The 15,468-nt window shown below is 41.5% G+C and overlaps 2 protein-coding genes and 1 long non-coding RNA gene across 5 annotated transcripts; all 3 read left to right on the top strand.

The window, feature by feature from the left end:
- The first annotated feature begins 96 nt into the window (after positions 1–96).
- dohh (deoxyhypusine hydroxylase/monooxygenase) lies at positions 97–3,013 on the top strand. Of its 3 annotated transcripts, none has more exons than XM_042057921.1 (5): positions 97–450; positions 1,222–1,513; positions 1,636–1,712; positions 1,815–2,058; positions 2,288–3,013. In XM_042057921.1, the coding sequence occupies exons 2-5, from the start codon at positions 1,240–1,242 to the stop codon at positions 2,602–2,604; spliced, it is 912 nt and encodes a 303-aa protein (XP_041913855.1). In that variant the 5' UTR covers positions 97–450; positions 1,222–1,239; the 3' UTR covers positions 2,605–3,013. The 3 variants fall into 3 exon arrangements, with proteins under 3 accessions (XP_041913855.1, XP_041913854.1, XP_041913856.1); XM_042057920.1 differs by having other exon boundaries at positions 100–491; XM_042057922.1 differs by lacking the exon at positions 97–450 and adding an exon at positions 544–1,010.
- Positions 3,014–3,938: 925 nt separating this feature from the next.
- LOC121678081 lies at positions 3,939–7,940 on the top strand. Its single transcript, XR_006021150.1, has 3 exons — positions 3,939–4,355; positions 4,594–4,760; positions 7,538–7,940. It is a non-coding gene; the product is annotated as an uncharacterized LOC121678081 (long non-coding RNA).
- Positions 7,941–11,849: 3,909 nt separating this feature from the next.
- LOC121677944 (small integral membrane protein 24-like) lies at positions 11,850–14,676 on the top strand. Its single transcript, XM_042057098.1, has 3 exons — positions 11,850–11,966; positions 12,420–12,558; positions 14,111–14,676. Exons 1-3 carry the CDS (start codon positions 11,900–11,902, stop codon positions 14,193–14,195), a joined length of 291 nt encoding a protein of 96 aa, XP_041913032.1. The 5' UTR covers positions 11,850–11,899; the 3' UTR covers positions 14,196–14,676.
- Positions 14,677–15,468: the final 792 nt, after the last annotated feature.

Genomic DNA, 15,468 nt, shown 5'->3' with positions numbered 1-15,468 from the left:
GAATCAAAACAAACCCGCCACGTTTGCGTTATATTGTTTTTTTGGGGGGGGGGGGGGGGAGTTCACAGCGTAGTTATGTAGCATATTGATGTCCAGCATTGCATAATTTCTGCATGACAAAAATCGTTGTGACAAAAAAGCGGCAAAAGTCTGCTTGTGGCGGTCTTGTGACATGGAATCCAGCTTTACATTATCTAACGTGTACTACCACCCAATTCATCCACATATTGCAGTTTCTCTTGTTTTTGGCACACTGACTATTATGTTTTATTTTTTATAGGCGATCAAATCGCCACAGGTAGCCTACTTTCAGGATAGCACTAGCCCACACATTTCTACTCCTCGTCAGTAGAGGCCAATATAGAGAAGAAGCACTCTGGTCATCCCTAAAATAAAGAAGCTGTGCTTGTCTCACTTGTTCTCCTGCATCAGGTCCTGTTCACGTGTGGAGTGAGTGATGATGGCACCCATTTGATAGATTTTATTATTTAGTAAGTTACAGTGATTCACATCATGACAACCTCCCCGAAAGATTCACCCATTTGCATTTGGATTATGAATGGTGTTATTTGATCGGTAGTTGTAGTAACCTTACCGGTGACTAGCTTCTGTAACCGAGCTAGTTAGCATAGCAAGAGTTTTGTAACTGCGTGACGTTTCCAGCTGTTGTAAAAGAAGGCCAAGGAAAGCATGCTTTTTTGTCGGTCTTACTTAAACAGTACACGTTCTCGGTGTTGTGTCATTATCCCAATACTAATCGAGATGCTTAACTTAACCATTTGCTTGCTAATATCAAAAGGGCTAGCAGTGGTGGAAGTGGGATCAAAAATGTACGTGGTTTTATGGATCCCTAGATAGCTTGAGTGAACCCAGACGAAATTGATGGGAAATTAAATTTGCTCTCAGGTTCGTCGGGGTTCACCCGGACGAAAGGTTTCGTTTCATTTCGGTTAAATGATGATTGTTAGGATGGGGTGTGCCTCGCTTAACGCTTACGGAGGTTCATCGAAGTATGTAGGCTATTTTATAATGTTTATGTTTATGGTATTTATCAGATGTTTGTGTCCAAAGACAATGATTTTACAGCTTGTAGATGCATAGCATTATGCTAACCTTATATTGTTATCACTGTTAGTATTAACTGCATTTGTTCAAGTGAATTAATAATCCATACGTGCACTTTATCAACTAATTTATTGTCCTCCTCTTTAACTTGTGAAGGAATTACATTTTACTGTCATGTTCGATGAAAAGGATGTGGCTGCCGTTGGCCAAGTACTGGTCAACTCAAAGCAAGACCTGGCCACAAGATTTCGGGCACTTTTCACATTGCGCAATCTGGGTGGACCAGAGGCCATCAAATGGATAAGTAAGGCCTTCGAGGATGAATCTGCTTTGCTGAAACATGAACTAGCTTACTGTTTGGGTCAAATGCAAGATGAACAAGCCATTCCTGTACTGGAGGTTGTTTTGAAAGACACCAGCCAAGAGCCCATGGTCAGACACGAAGCAGGTAGGCAAGCAATGCCTCTGCCACATAATATCCAAAGCACAATAATTTATAGACTGCAGCAATACATTATTGCTTAAATGTCCTACAATGCAAATCTCATCTGAATCTCATCCCTGTGTTAGGCGAGGCTTTGGGAGCTATTGGAAATCCAAAAGTGTTGGATTTACTCAAGCAATACTCAGAAGATCCTGTTATAGAGGTATGGAATTGCCTACAAATCAGATGATGCCCTCCATAATATACTTGGCATTGTCTGTCCTAACTCCAGGACATTTCTGTGGACATTTCCACTGTTATGCAGGTGGCAGAGACGTGTCAGCTGGCTGTGCGGCGACTGGAGTGGCTGATGAGTGGCGGGACTGAAGAGGGGGCTGATGGGAACCCGTACAGCTCAGTGGACCCGGCACCACCGGCCCCCAAGAAGAGTGTGCCCGAGCTCAGGACTCTGCTCTTGGACGAGAGCCTGCCACTGTTCGAGCGCTACAGGGCTATGTTTGCACTGCGCAACCTGGGCACTGAAGAGGCTGTGCTAGCTCTTGGCGATGGTAAAGAGAGGGTGGGAGTGTGTGTTTGTGTTACAGTGTAATTATTGCATTCACATAAACCAGAAATCTGTCAAAAGTAAGCTTCACAACTTAACTTTTTTTATTTTTTTTTATTATCTGTGTTAAAAAGCAAGTGACATTTTTATTTACAATCAGGGCAACATACAAAAACAATGCTTGTGCTTTTAAAAACTTGTGCTAATATGACTCCCTCCCTACCGTTGGTCAGGTCTCCAGTGCAGTAGTGCCTTGTTCCGCCACGAGATCGGCTATGTCCTGGGTCAGATCCAGCACGAGGCCAGTATTCCCCAGCTGCGGGCGGCACTGGAGAAGGAGGATGAGAGTGCCATGGTGCGGCACGAGTGCGCTGAGGCGCTGGGCTCCATCGGCAAGGACGCCTGCCTGGAGATCCTCCAGCGCTACCGCAAGGACGAGGAGCGCGTGGTCAAGGAGAGCTGCGAAGTGGCGCTGGACATGCTTGAGTACGAGAACTCCACACAGTTCCAGTATGCCGATGGACTCTTGCGGTTGCAGGGTGTCTCATGAGGGATGACGTATTGTTGAAGACTTCTCTCTAAGAAAGAAAGACCCCCCCCCCCCCCCCCATCAGCAGTATCCAACTATAAACATTACTATTTTATTACTCACTGGTTCAAAATGTGCTCACGGAAAAAACGTATAACGAGAGTTGTTTATTATTTTATTCGCAGACTGTAATCCATTATGTTGTGGGATTGTGAAAGTTTTGGCTGGTTTATTTATTATTTTTATGGGAAAATATGATGTAGGCGTCACACAAGCCAAATACATTTCCCAAAATCCTTCCTAAAATCACAATAATCTGTTCTAAAGTCTCCTGAGAAGATTTAATGCAGCCATTTGAGGGCATAAACTGAAACATAACATTTCTGTTCTGAGCATATTTTTATCAACATTAAATAATGTTGTGTGACAAGCTGTGTTTATATCTGTGTGTGTTTTGATATGCATCCATAAAATCATGCCATTTCAATGAACAGTCTGTCCTTGTCCAGAGGGTCAACAAAGGTGATGGAGCACATGCCCCTCTGGGGTGGAGGATCAGGGTGGTTTACGCAAAGCACGAGTAATCCCCACAGCAGTGCGTCTTTCTTCTTCATTAAAGTGTGGGATTCTGAGTGGAGTCTTAGCTGCAAAGGTCTTGCCCCCCACCCCCACACCTCATGCTGATGTCAGACCTTTGCAAAACGGGTTATTTCATAATGTCCTGATCACTGTAGTGTTTACTTTGTTCAGGCATGACTTTTTATTAAGCTTTGGTATAAGAATAGTTTGGCACAATTAGTGCTAGATGATACTCTTTCATGAAATGTATTTTAGTAGTCATAATGTGTTCACCAGGCAAACAAGATGCAAAAGATATCATTTTTGAGTGTTTGAAAATGTGATCATTTTAGCTGCGACGTGCGTCAGAATTTCCAACAAGGAACCAGGCTGTTCAAATCTGAACTAAGTGGTTTTGTCAAAAAATACTTATGCAAAGGGTATTTGAGTGAGGAAGGGAAATATCAAAATAAATTCACAGATTTAAATATATGCCACATTTAACATAGTTCCTAGTCAAAGGTCACATTAATAGTAATGACACACTGATAATAATAAAATAATAAAATGAACAGATGTTAAGAAGTCTCAGCTATCAACCGTCAATTCATCTGTCTATTTATCTATCTACTATTTGACTTCTTTAAAGCTACTTCCCCCTGTCCCTTTAAGGAGCAGGTGTAGTGTTCATCACTGACATGCATGATGGGTTGCATGCAGCTCTCCTGATGATTGGTACAGAGGGGTATAAGTATGAGGCTTGATCCAGAGGGAGGGAGGTGAGGAGGAAGGAAAAAAGGAAGGGAGGGTCAGTCTGTTCCTTAGCTTAAGAAAGCGGAGCTTGAGCTGAGAGAATCCCAGAGACACGCCAACGCAGAGCTCTTTCTTCACCCACAGGGTCGGTCACCATGTTGCACCCCATCATGATCGGCATTGTGACTCTGAACACGTCTATCACCATCATCTACTGGGCCTTCATTCTCATAGAGGCCTTCCACAAGAAGGTTGAGGATGAACCCAAGAAAGACAACCCTGCTTAAACGGATCGCCCGTCCCCCAACTCTGTAAATCTGTAGACTTCTGTTGTTAGAGTAGATTGTTTGTAGTGCTTCCATGATACACCTGGGCCAAAGAAAACGATTTTTACATATAACAGCTCTTCAGTCTTACATTTTTGTCAAGGGATTATGAAAGCCCCAAGAATTAATCTGCAGGTAATGTGATTGCTTTTCTTTTCAATCTATGTAGAAGCAGTATATATTTGACAGTTTGAGTGAATATAATAATACCTATTATTTGTCCTTGTCTGACCTTAGATATGACAGCATCTGGAAAGATGAAACTGTGTATGGACTAAAAAAGAGTGAAAAAAAACAAAATTTGTTGGTACAGTGGTGCGGTCTCATCAGATTACTGAAAGTAAATCTCTCCTGGATGCTTTCCTTCCCTTAGGTCTTTTTGTCAGTATCCAGACATCGGACGAGACAACAGCTGTCACGTAACAGGAAAGAAATACATTATCAAAACCCCCTGGATCTTGGGAAGAGGTGCACAAGGAATGGGAGAGCACATGGAAAGATTACTTATCATTACCAAGCCAAGGAGGATCACCGACTAAGGTATGTCTCATTTTTAATGCAGTCTGAGCTTCATTGAGCTACTAAATTATATCTTTGCAATGTAGCCAATGTATTGAGATAGAATGCATCAGCTTTATTTGAAATACATCTGTGTGTGTGTGTGTGTGTGTGTGTGTGTGTGTGTGTGTGTGTGTGTGTGTGTGTGTCGTGTGTCAGAACAAGTGACTTAGGTTCATAAAGGATTTTAAAGTATACCAGTGCAAGACATTATTGATATTAGGTTGATAGTCAGTTGTTGAATCATATTGAACATCTTATCTCAACTGTTTCAGTTGTCTCAAATAACGCTTCACAAAGACACATTATACCACTTGCTTCATCGATTTTAAAAATGGACTACATGTATTCATTTTCATTGTAACTCATTCACATCACATAATTTCTAAGCATGTTTCATCATCATGTCCCATTTACTGGTGTTGAAGACAGTCAGAGAGATTAACCTCTTCAAGGAGGCACTGAATGTATTCTAAAATTAGGTTAGACATGTAGATGACTGACAGACCGGTGATTTAAAGTGTCACTCTGAGTGGGAGAGAGAGAGAGAGAGAGAAAGAGAAAGAGAGAGAGACGAAGGAGACCCAGTGAGAGGTTCAGGTAGAAAGTTTCCCCAGCTTTGGTCTTCGTCTCGGTGGACAGACATGTTCCACCTTCACCCCATCATGGTGGGCATCGTCACGGCCAACACGTCTCTGACGCTTATTCTTTGGAACTTCCTGTTTGGACAAGTCTTCTGCAAGAAGATAGAGCCAGACTCCGAACCCAAACCGCAGGAAGTTCCAGTTTGAGTGAGCAAATCGTTTACCCTCTGTGATCATTTAACTGGTTTGTGTTTGGTGGTGAATTTTGAAATCGGTATTTCGTGTAAGAAAGGCTTGTAACAAGAACTGACATTCTGTTCAGATGTCTATTGTCAGTGTTTTTTTGCAAATGAGTTGTGTAGGCCTGCGTACATTTGGTTTGCCAGCTCTACTGTATTTGACTCTCTTTGTATTGTCTGCACCCACTGGTGTATGTGTCTTTGCCTGCCCCTGAGTTCAGACCTCTGCTTTCTTTAACTTGTATCTGAGGCTTTAATTCAGACATCTTGGGACATTTGTACCACCATCATCTTTTCTTTTAACCAGGAGACTATCTTTTTGCGTCATGTACAAACCTTGAATGACATTGTTCTTTGCACAGCAATGACATCCATAGAATTTTAACTACACGACAACTTTCTTGGCTTGCTGTAGACGTTCCTTTAATATATAATGCAAGGGCAGGTCAGATTCTCTCCTTAGATCTATCACAGTCATGCGGGCTAAACTTTTGTCAATGGGAGGACTGATGAACTCACGTCTTCTCTTCCTGAACTATCCATCGCATGCTGTATCCATCCTGTGCTTTGCATCAGTCATTGGTCATGGGTTGATTATAATATGCACAAGCTGGAGTATGGTCAAACTATGTGCTTTTTCAGCACCATGGTATGATATATGTGCTTTTCAGAACACCAATATGTCTCCACTGATACAGTCATTCAGTGGCACCAATCATTATAGCATACAACAAACTCCCCGCTGCAATATCCATCTTCCTGCTTGGAGACATTCATCCATCACCATCACAGAACCTCCATATGCTGTATCTCAATACAGAGATGCTGAGAAATTGGCTACAGGATACCTGCCAAAGCCTCCAGCTGCTGAAGCTCACCATGCAGCGTCCCAGTGCGGAGCCCCCATTTGGGGCTGTGGGAAGAATGTTCTGGACCAGCTCCACTGAAGACTCCAGGTTCTCCAGACTGAGGAGAGTGTGGCGGAAGCTCCCCTCTTTGCTGATTATGTTTCCTCTTCTAGGGATCTGATCGCCCTGCCAAGATATGTTTTGTACATCCTAATGGGTGCCACTGTAATTATTTTGGCACTTTATGGCATAGTAGGACACCTTATAAACCCACCTCAATTATTTGGGTTAAACAGAATTTGGTTGATGTCAGGGGTTAGTTTGTATTTTTTGCTGATGATAAATCAAGCAGCAATAGAAACAATGTGGATTTGGCATATTATGCACTAATGTGGATCTCTCCACTTACACAAAGAGAAAAAGTATCTCTGTCGAAAACAATGACTTTCAGCATCAGCATCAGTGACCCACCATGGCTTAAGTGGCCAGTGTTCAGCGAGTCCACTGCAGACGTCATAGTTGTGGGCATTCTAGTCACACGCCACAGGACACAGAGAGAGCCTTCTTTGGCTGGATTAAGTAGATTACAACCCCACCCCAGCCCCCCTGTTTGTGTGGCTGGCTCCCTGCAAAGCCTTCACCTTCACGCATCGTGGTATCGGTGACAAGCCATGAAACGAGAATGTCAGCAGCAGGGTTATTAAGAGGGTTTTTCGGCAGATTAGACAGGGCCAGATGACTCTGTAAACACAACACTACGTTAATGCACAGTGCCCTCCTACTTTCCACTGAGTACAGTCTTTGAGTACCAGGACAGATGTGGCACCGGTGACCTTTCAAAGCAAACAGACAGACAGACAGACAGACACACACACACACACATTCACACACACAGACACACAAACAAGGACACACACACACACACACACACAAACAAGGACACACATACACACACACACACACACACACACACACACACACACACACACATTATTTGAAGTAAATATTGTGACTTTGTGTATTATAGAGATTCAAATCTGATCATTGGGTTCAACTTCATAAATACTTTTACTTCATGCTTGATACAGATTGGGCACTTGGATCAACCCCTGTTCAGCGCAATGTGTATGAGCTGCTGGGAGAGAAGGAGCAGATTGGCAGTGGGAGGGAGACCAGCACACAAGAGGAGAACCAGCGAGGGACGCTGCCAGGACTTCAGCTCGAGTTGTGAATCTGGACCTAAAGAAAGAAAAATCTCTACACAGTCATTGCACTAACTTTGCCCTTAACGTTTCACCCAGAACCTCCAAGAAAACATCCACTTGAATTAGTGTTTATTTTTCATAAATAAATAAATAAATAGCATTTACATTTTATTTATTTGTCAATACCCTTGTGCATTCTAGTATTCATGATTTCATGAACCCCGACCAGTAGACCACGGCTGAAGTGCCCTTGAGCAAGGCATCTAACCCCTCACTGCTCCCCGAGCACCGCTGTTGTTGCAGGCAGCTCACTGCGCCGGGATTAGTGTGTGCTTCACCTCACTGTGTGTTCACTGTGTGCTGAGTGTGTTTCACTAATTCACGGATTGGGATAAATGCAGAGACCAAATTTCCCTCACGGGATCAAAAGAGTATAAATACTTATACTTATACTTGTGATGTAATCTGGAACATTATGTCAAATAGAATTTTTTTTTATTTTTTAGTTTTAAGGTTTATGTGTCCCAAATGTTTCCATGTGAGTGTTAGTTGTCTTAACAAAACACATCCTTTTGCTAAACCGAGCCTCCTTTGCATGTAACAATCTGTCATATGACCAGTCTTTCTGCAACGTTGAGTGCCATGCTGCTGTATGAACCCAGCAGCCTGTCCCATCACAAGTTAAACATTAAATAAAATCCCACTTGTCTGCTACTTAATGTGTCTTTCTCTCTCGAGTATGACTATCTGTGTGTGTGTCTGTATATGTGTCATGCTCGCTTGCTCTCTCTTCCTCTCTCTCTCTCTCTCTCTCTCTTTCTCTCTCTCTCTCTCTCTCTCTCTCTCTCTCTCTCTCTACCCAGTATTATCAGTCCTGGCTTATATCAGCACCCCAGTGACGCTGTTGGTGCAACAAAGAGGATGGAGCATCTGATGTTTATATGAAAGAATTATCCATTGTGAAATGACCATCAAGTGGATATCAAATTAACAGATTAAAATTAATGGATGAAAACCAACTCACCAGAGAAATGTATCTCTTTGTGTAAACCCCTGTTGAGCAAAATAGCATATAAGAACAATGATGTTGAATGGAGGCTAAATCATTTGTTTACAGTCTCACAGAGCCTCCTCATCCAACCTACACTAATGTTTATGCAAACTAAGTTTAGCCACTTACAATTGTACAGTATGTTATCAAGCTGTCTTGTGCACGTCATGCACATAAACATGAAAATAGACCAGTATCAGGACCCCTAGTAGTATAACCTCACTCAAGACAGAGTTAAATCCTGGATGCCCTTGACCCAGTGCTTATGTCACTAAGTACATTAGCTCCCTTGTTACTTGCTGTTGAGGCAGTCTGAATCTCATTCGGTCATGGTAGCTTCACTGGCCAGGGTATCATAGCAGTGTTCTAAGCATCATTCATGCTGTCATTCAAACATGAGCACAACTTATGAGCAGACCTAGAGAGCTGTTACAGCACCTCACTCACACACCTTAACCAGTAACCAAAAGAAAGGATTAGGAGATTACGGGATTGTCACGCAAACAAAACAAAACATACCGGGAAATATTGCTGGTAAGAATTTGTCTTTATTTTTGTTTTAAAACTTCTTACCATTCCTATTGTGATGTGTGTATTTTCTGTTGTTCTTATATAAATGCATGGCTGATCATTCACTCTGTTTTGGACAGAATTATACATCCTGATTCAAGCAAACAATAGATTTCCAGGACAACATGACAGTACAGTCAAGGCACCTACTGACCTTCAAATAAATTAGTGGAATGGATGTAACAGAAACGGTTGTGGACGAGGGCGCTTCAGAGGATGTTTTATTTGAAAGCTACATCCCCCCGTCCCGAGATGCCATCACCTTACCCAACTACATCATCTACCTGCTGCTAGCCTCCAGTGCTGCACTGATTGCTCTCTACGCCATTATAAGGCACCTCATCAAAGAGCTCCTCCACGATGTTGCAGGTACCCACTTCACCAAAACCATTGAAAACCATTGAAGTCCCTCGTTCTTCTCAACCAAAGAAGAATATTTCTTAGTTTTAAGACACAGTGTAAGTCTTCTTGATGGGATTTCAGGAAGCTCAACACTTCGCAAAAATAATGGAAATATGTGTGGTTCAAGAAGTGTTCATCCTTTTCAGATGTTTTCATGCAGGACAGTTAGTTCTAAGTTATCATAATGTTCAATAAACATTGAATAAAAAAGGATACATTTTATCATTGCATAAAGTAATCATCAACTGGATGGAGACAAAATACATTTATGACAACCAAATCCCTGCACAGTGTTTTCTTGTTTCACCCTCCTATTCTTTTGTTGAAGTTTCTCTGGCTATAATGAAAAACAGATCATGAAGGAATATACTTTTGACACAATTCCTTCAGAATTTCAATATTGTAGTTAGTTTTGAAACATTATTTTGACTACAAATGACTGCTAATTTCACCATAAAATATATAATTCCTAGTCCAGCTGACACTGGACACACTGTTTTTTAATATTAACTGTAAAATAAATTTGCCCTCTCTCCATCTGTAGACTTCTTGTTTGGGGAGCAGCCTGAGGAGGAGGCGGTGAACTATTGGGAGTGTAAGGACAAGTTCCAGATCGACTGGTGCCCAGAGACCAACCCCGAGCTGGAGGCCATGGTGAAGGCCGAGGAGTACCAGGTGCTGCTGGAGGGCAACAAGAACACGCCCGCCATCTGGGTCATCTCCGACGGTCGGGAGCCCCGGCCACCTCGCACTGGGCCGCGTGTAGCGTTTGGACGCTTTAGCTAGCCAGCCAGACAGACAGCCAGCCAGACAGACAGCCAGACAGACAGACAGACAGACATACAGACAGACAGACTGGAGGAGAAACACTGTTGTTAAAACCTCTTATCCTCTTGCTGAGGATAGTTGCTTAGAAAGTCCACAGCTAAAGAAATGCATTGCACTCTCTTTGGTAATTATCCCAAAATCCTTTCCTGCTACTGCATACACTCACGCTACAAGGCTGCTTCACACACATGACTGGCAGGCAGAAGACTGTGCTTGTTGATTGGGACTTTGGAAGACCTCTTTTTGTATATGACCCCACCAACTCACCCCATCTCCTTGCAGTCTATTGCAGAGGCTTGGGTGGTCTGAGAAAGAAGATGCTACTAATGTGTTCTGACTTGGCATGGCTGACCGAGCCTTTAACACAATGGACTTGTGAATTTAAATTATGCACACAGTTGTGTGTGGATAAGTGCTTAACAGAGGTGGCTGCTATTCAGCATGTCATGCCTGAATAGCTTGTTGCTGAAAAGAAATAAACTGCAATTAAGCAAAAAAAAGAAAAAAAAGAACCCTAAGTGCTGTATCATTGTGTAAATAGGATGCAAGCTAATACATTGTTGCTGTCAGTCTTGCAAGCTATAGACTGAAATATTGTTGCCATTGATGTAGAACTTTATACATTTGTCTTGAACCAGTTGTTTGTCTTACCCTCAAGTGGATGAAGAGTCTGTGTTCTCAGGACAATTCAAAGTTGGATACTGAAATAGAGATAATATATAAATCAATAAAATAAAATATATTTGATATCAATGTTTGATTATTTTCATTGAAGAGAAAACTCTATTTCAGATGTATGAATCACTTTCACACATCTTTCTCAGATATTATGCAACGCTTTATCATTTATGTTGTTCAATATTTGATAGCATTTCTGAATGGACCCACCCTTGCAGACACTCAATCAATTAAAATATGATGCTTATGATAGACATTGCCGGTGCCAGGTGCTGGCTCCATGATGTGTTGGCTCAGTCTCGTCTTTGCTCATCTAAAGTGGACAAATTTTTTGCCTGATTGACAGATGACCCTCTTGAACAGAGAGCGTCTCATCCATTATGCTCACCACAGACCATTATTAAAACGTGGATCTCAGCGATTCCACAAGAGAAGTGCAGGTGCTTGAGCCAAGTCTATGGCACAAGTTTGGCTAGCACGGCAGTCTTCAATCAGACCTTGCAGCTGCACTCAAGAGCTATGGGCGCCTGAGTCATAGTGAACTAAGCAAGTGTAGTCTCATGGCCATAAAACTACCTGTTAATCTCAGGGTGATATATTGTCACGCTGATTGAGCCTGTACTTTGGACCTCTGGCGAGGGTCTGGTCTCACAGCCCTAGCCAAGCTGCTTTCAGAAGTCAGTGGGAAACGCTGGAAGGCACACAGCTCCGCCGCCATGTCTCTCCACAGATACGTGCTAGCCGGCACCCTGCTGGTCCTGTCTGTCTGCCAGGCACAGAGTGGTAAGTTACCATCCATACTGCATAAACTAGCTTCAGGTACTGGGTTTAGGTGAGTAGCTCCAGAGAGTTGTCCATGTGCAAGTCAGATGATATCAAAGGTAGTATCCTGGTATCCTGGTGACCATCAAGTCTTGTTATATTGTATGTTCAATTGTATGTATATTGTAATTTCTGAAATTACATTTGACTCCTATGACCATGGTGAGTGTGATCCAGTAGCAATGGTCCTAACAAAAATATGACTTGAACAACTGCAATACCATTTTTCAACACACAAATCTGACATGTTGTGAAACCATGTTGACTGAATGTTCTTCACCTTCAACCAAAAACTTAAAACACATAGAGCTGTGTAGAAATGTCACAGGGCCCACTGGGGTGCCTCTTGAGCCTGTACACTGTCTGGGTGAGTGGCGGCTGATCTCACATCTCTACTTGGCACCTCGCCTTCAGGTGGCACGAGACAGGCCACGACTGGCACCACCAAAGGCAGACTGCAGCCCTGGCTGGTCGGCTTGGCAGCGGTCGCAGGCTTCCTCTTCATCGTATTCATTGTGCTGATCGCCAAGAGGCTTCTGTATGGCAGAGATGAGTATGTGTGGCCCCTTCCCCTCTGTGTCATTTACAAGACGATTCCAGAGCCCTGATACATCGCTGTGCAAGTGACACAAACACATGGGTGACAGCTTGCTGTATATTTTTGAAGTGTTTAAAATGTACACAAGCACAGTTTGAACTCTGAGTCCTCATGTAATTACCTACGGTTGACAGCATAATGATTTGGCTTTATGGCTTCTCTCAGACAGAGCGAATGCTTCTATCTTATCTGTACAGATACATTTCCAAGAGGGGCTTGTTCAAACATTGACATCTTATTCGTTAACCAGTCATTCTAAAGACGTGACAAAACATTATGCTATACCAAATGATACTTAATGCATATATTTTTACATTTACAGAGATATGTTTTGATACACAACCTCGTAACTATTTTATATTTGTATCAAAATGTGCTTTTTAGCCTTTTTGCCAACACCATCAGACTTGTAACTCATAATGACATAATCACTACAACAATGTGTCCAGAGGAGGGTCAAAGGGCAAATGAATATTTCACCTGCATATTTCAAACACCTGTTAGGAGACGACTTACATTTTAACTTGCTACAATTTCTCAATAATTGCATAAATGTTAATCTGATAGAACTGACATTTTCATTTTTATTTCTCCATTTATGATAATGGTGACACTAGCCTGGTGATTTTTTTGTTGTACTTTGCATGATCAGTTACTGCATTAAAGGTACACTCCTATGCAGGATTTTTACTTTAATACAACATCTCTGACGCCAATTTGATGGTAAACCAATGTGTAATAGGGGAAACATTCATCTAGCAAAGCCATAGAGCATAGGTGGAGAGAACCAGCAATGCAACTTCAAGAATTGTCGACCGGAAGACAACTCACGAGAATCATGAAACATTAACTTGTCAGTAAATATATCTCTTTGGAGATAGTTTTGGCCTGTTGTTAGACTTTTGCCTCCACAACAAAAGCCGTTTCATTGTGTACAGGGGGAACAAACCATGAGAAGTAGGCTATTGACGACGGCAAAGAAAAATATAAAACATGCATCATGAGAGATTTTTAATTGTTGCTTTTCACAAAAAAGGCCTCTTTTCATAATCTTTTTTAAAAACACTTAAATACATTTTGATACTTAAGAATGATTAAACCCTCCTCGTGGATAGGTTGTGAAATGTAGTGAAAAGTCAGTACAGTATGTGTCACAAGTTTAATATGACTAGATAAAAATCACATAGGACAATTGTTATTAAAAATATATTCTTGGTCCTTCAAAACATTTACAATTGAATATTAATCATTAAACCTGAAATGCGCTATAATCAGTGGGAATGATTTGTCCCGTGCCTCATTGATGCCAATTTATATTATATATATAGTGCGATATATATTGCATTTTCAGGGTAATACATGCTGCTTATTATCAACAATTCATTACGAAATTACACTTTCCAATTGATACAGAACGTACAAGAAGATTGAACAAAATCTTTGCACCAGTTTTTTCATGCAGCAGTGTCTGAACTCTTTGCTCTGCTTCTGTGTCTCTTTTTTACAGAGAGGACGTGGAAGGTTATGAAAACAAAGCCGCAGAGTCTGTCTTTGATGAAGAGGAAGCCCATGTCAAACAGACTGTCCTATAAAGAAGTGACCCAGAGAAAACAGCCTATAAGACCAACACTGTTATTGCATTCCACAGCAGCAAGAAAACAAAATAACTTTCCACTATGAGATTGTGATCTGTATTCAAATAATGTAACTTATTTAGACATTTATTTAGACACATTTGTACATAGCCATTGTTATGGTTTGATTTAATAAACACACAAGGCAGTCATTGCTGATATATGACTGGTTCTTACAAAAATAGCATGTCTTTACTTTTGCCAACCACTAGATGGTATCAGACACACTATCCATCCTCATTAGTAGGACCTGCCAAAGCAGTTTCCATCACTGAATAGAATATCAATTAACAAGAGTCCAAAAGAGGGAGTTAAACTATGCCATGCATGCTGTGTGATTGAAAAGGAGGTTTCACTGTGTAATACAATGAAATAATTGTTGTGATTGTTATGATTGTGTTATGATTGATCTTACAGAATAAAAACCTTATATTATAAACAGTGGGTAGGTATTGGATATTAGAATGATTGCAAAAATTCAATGATTAAGGCAAACGTAAGTTGAGAACAAACAAAAATAAACGTAGAAAAGACTTTCCATGTGCTCGAACTCTTCCCTCAACCACACCGATGACACTTGGCTCTCGGAGATGTGATGTGAGTCAAAATGGTTTCAAATGATGTGGGTTTGTGAACCACGAGTCTTCAAAGACCGGCGGCGTCACAGCCGACTGAGCCAGTTGGGCTTGCATTCGGTGACATTTCTGAATTCGGCATGTATGTATGCAAAGAGGGTTATGGTATGAAGTCGATTACTCATTTTGAATGGCAGTTCTGACAGCTTAAATGTTTCCAGTGCAGTGATGTAACATCAACCAAATAGCATTTTCTCATATGGAACCCTTGTCTCAAAGGAACACTTTTGGCTCAGACAACACAAAACGCACAATGTGAGCAAATGCAATTTCCATAGACATGGAGTGAATATAGTCAGAGAATAAATGGATCAGTTGAGTCATAATGGGTTTTCATCAACCAGCATGAAATGATGTAAAGTCAGGCTATTTAGTAATTATATTCATTGCATTTTTTTCATTTTATTGGCTGCTTTTCCTGTGCTGTTCAATAACACTGGATTAATTGGCTGCCTAACCTGTGCAGATCAATAACACTTGCAAGTCAATTCCTCTGTTGAAGTTGCAATGTTCTCCTGAACAAGTAGCTTGTTCCCCAGAAGTGGCAGATAGATGTATTTTTAGAATGTAGTTTTATCAAGCACAGCATGCTCTAT

Source organism: Alosa sapidissima, chromosome 12 (assembly GCF_018492685.1).
Source record: "Alosa sapidissima isolate fAloSap1 chromosome 12, fAloSap1.pri, whole genome shotgun sequence".
NCBI classification, from domain to species: domain Eukaryota; kingdom Metazoa; phylum Chordata; class Actinopteri; order Clupeiformes; family Clupeidae; genus Alosa; species Alosa sapidissima.
The sequence above is the reverse complement of the archived record's forward strand: the minus strand, read 5'-3'. Positions and strand labels throughout refer to the sequence as shown.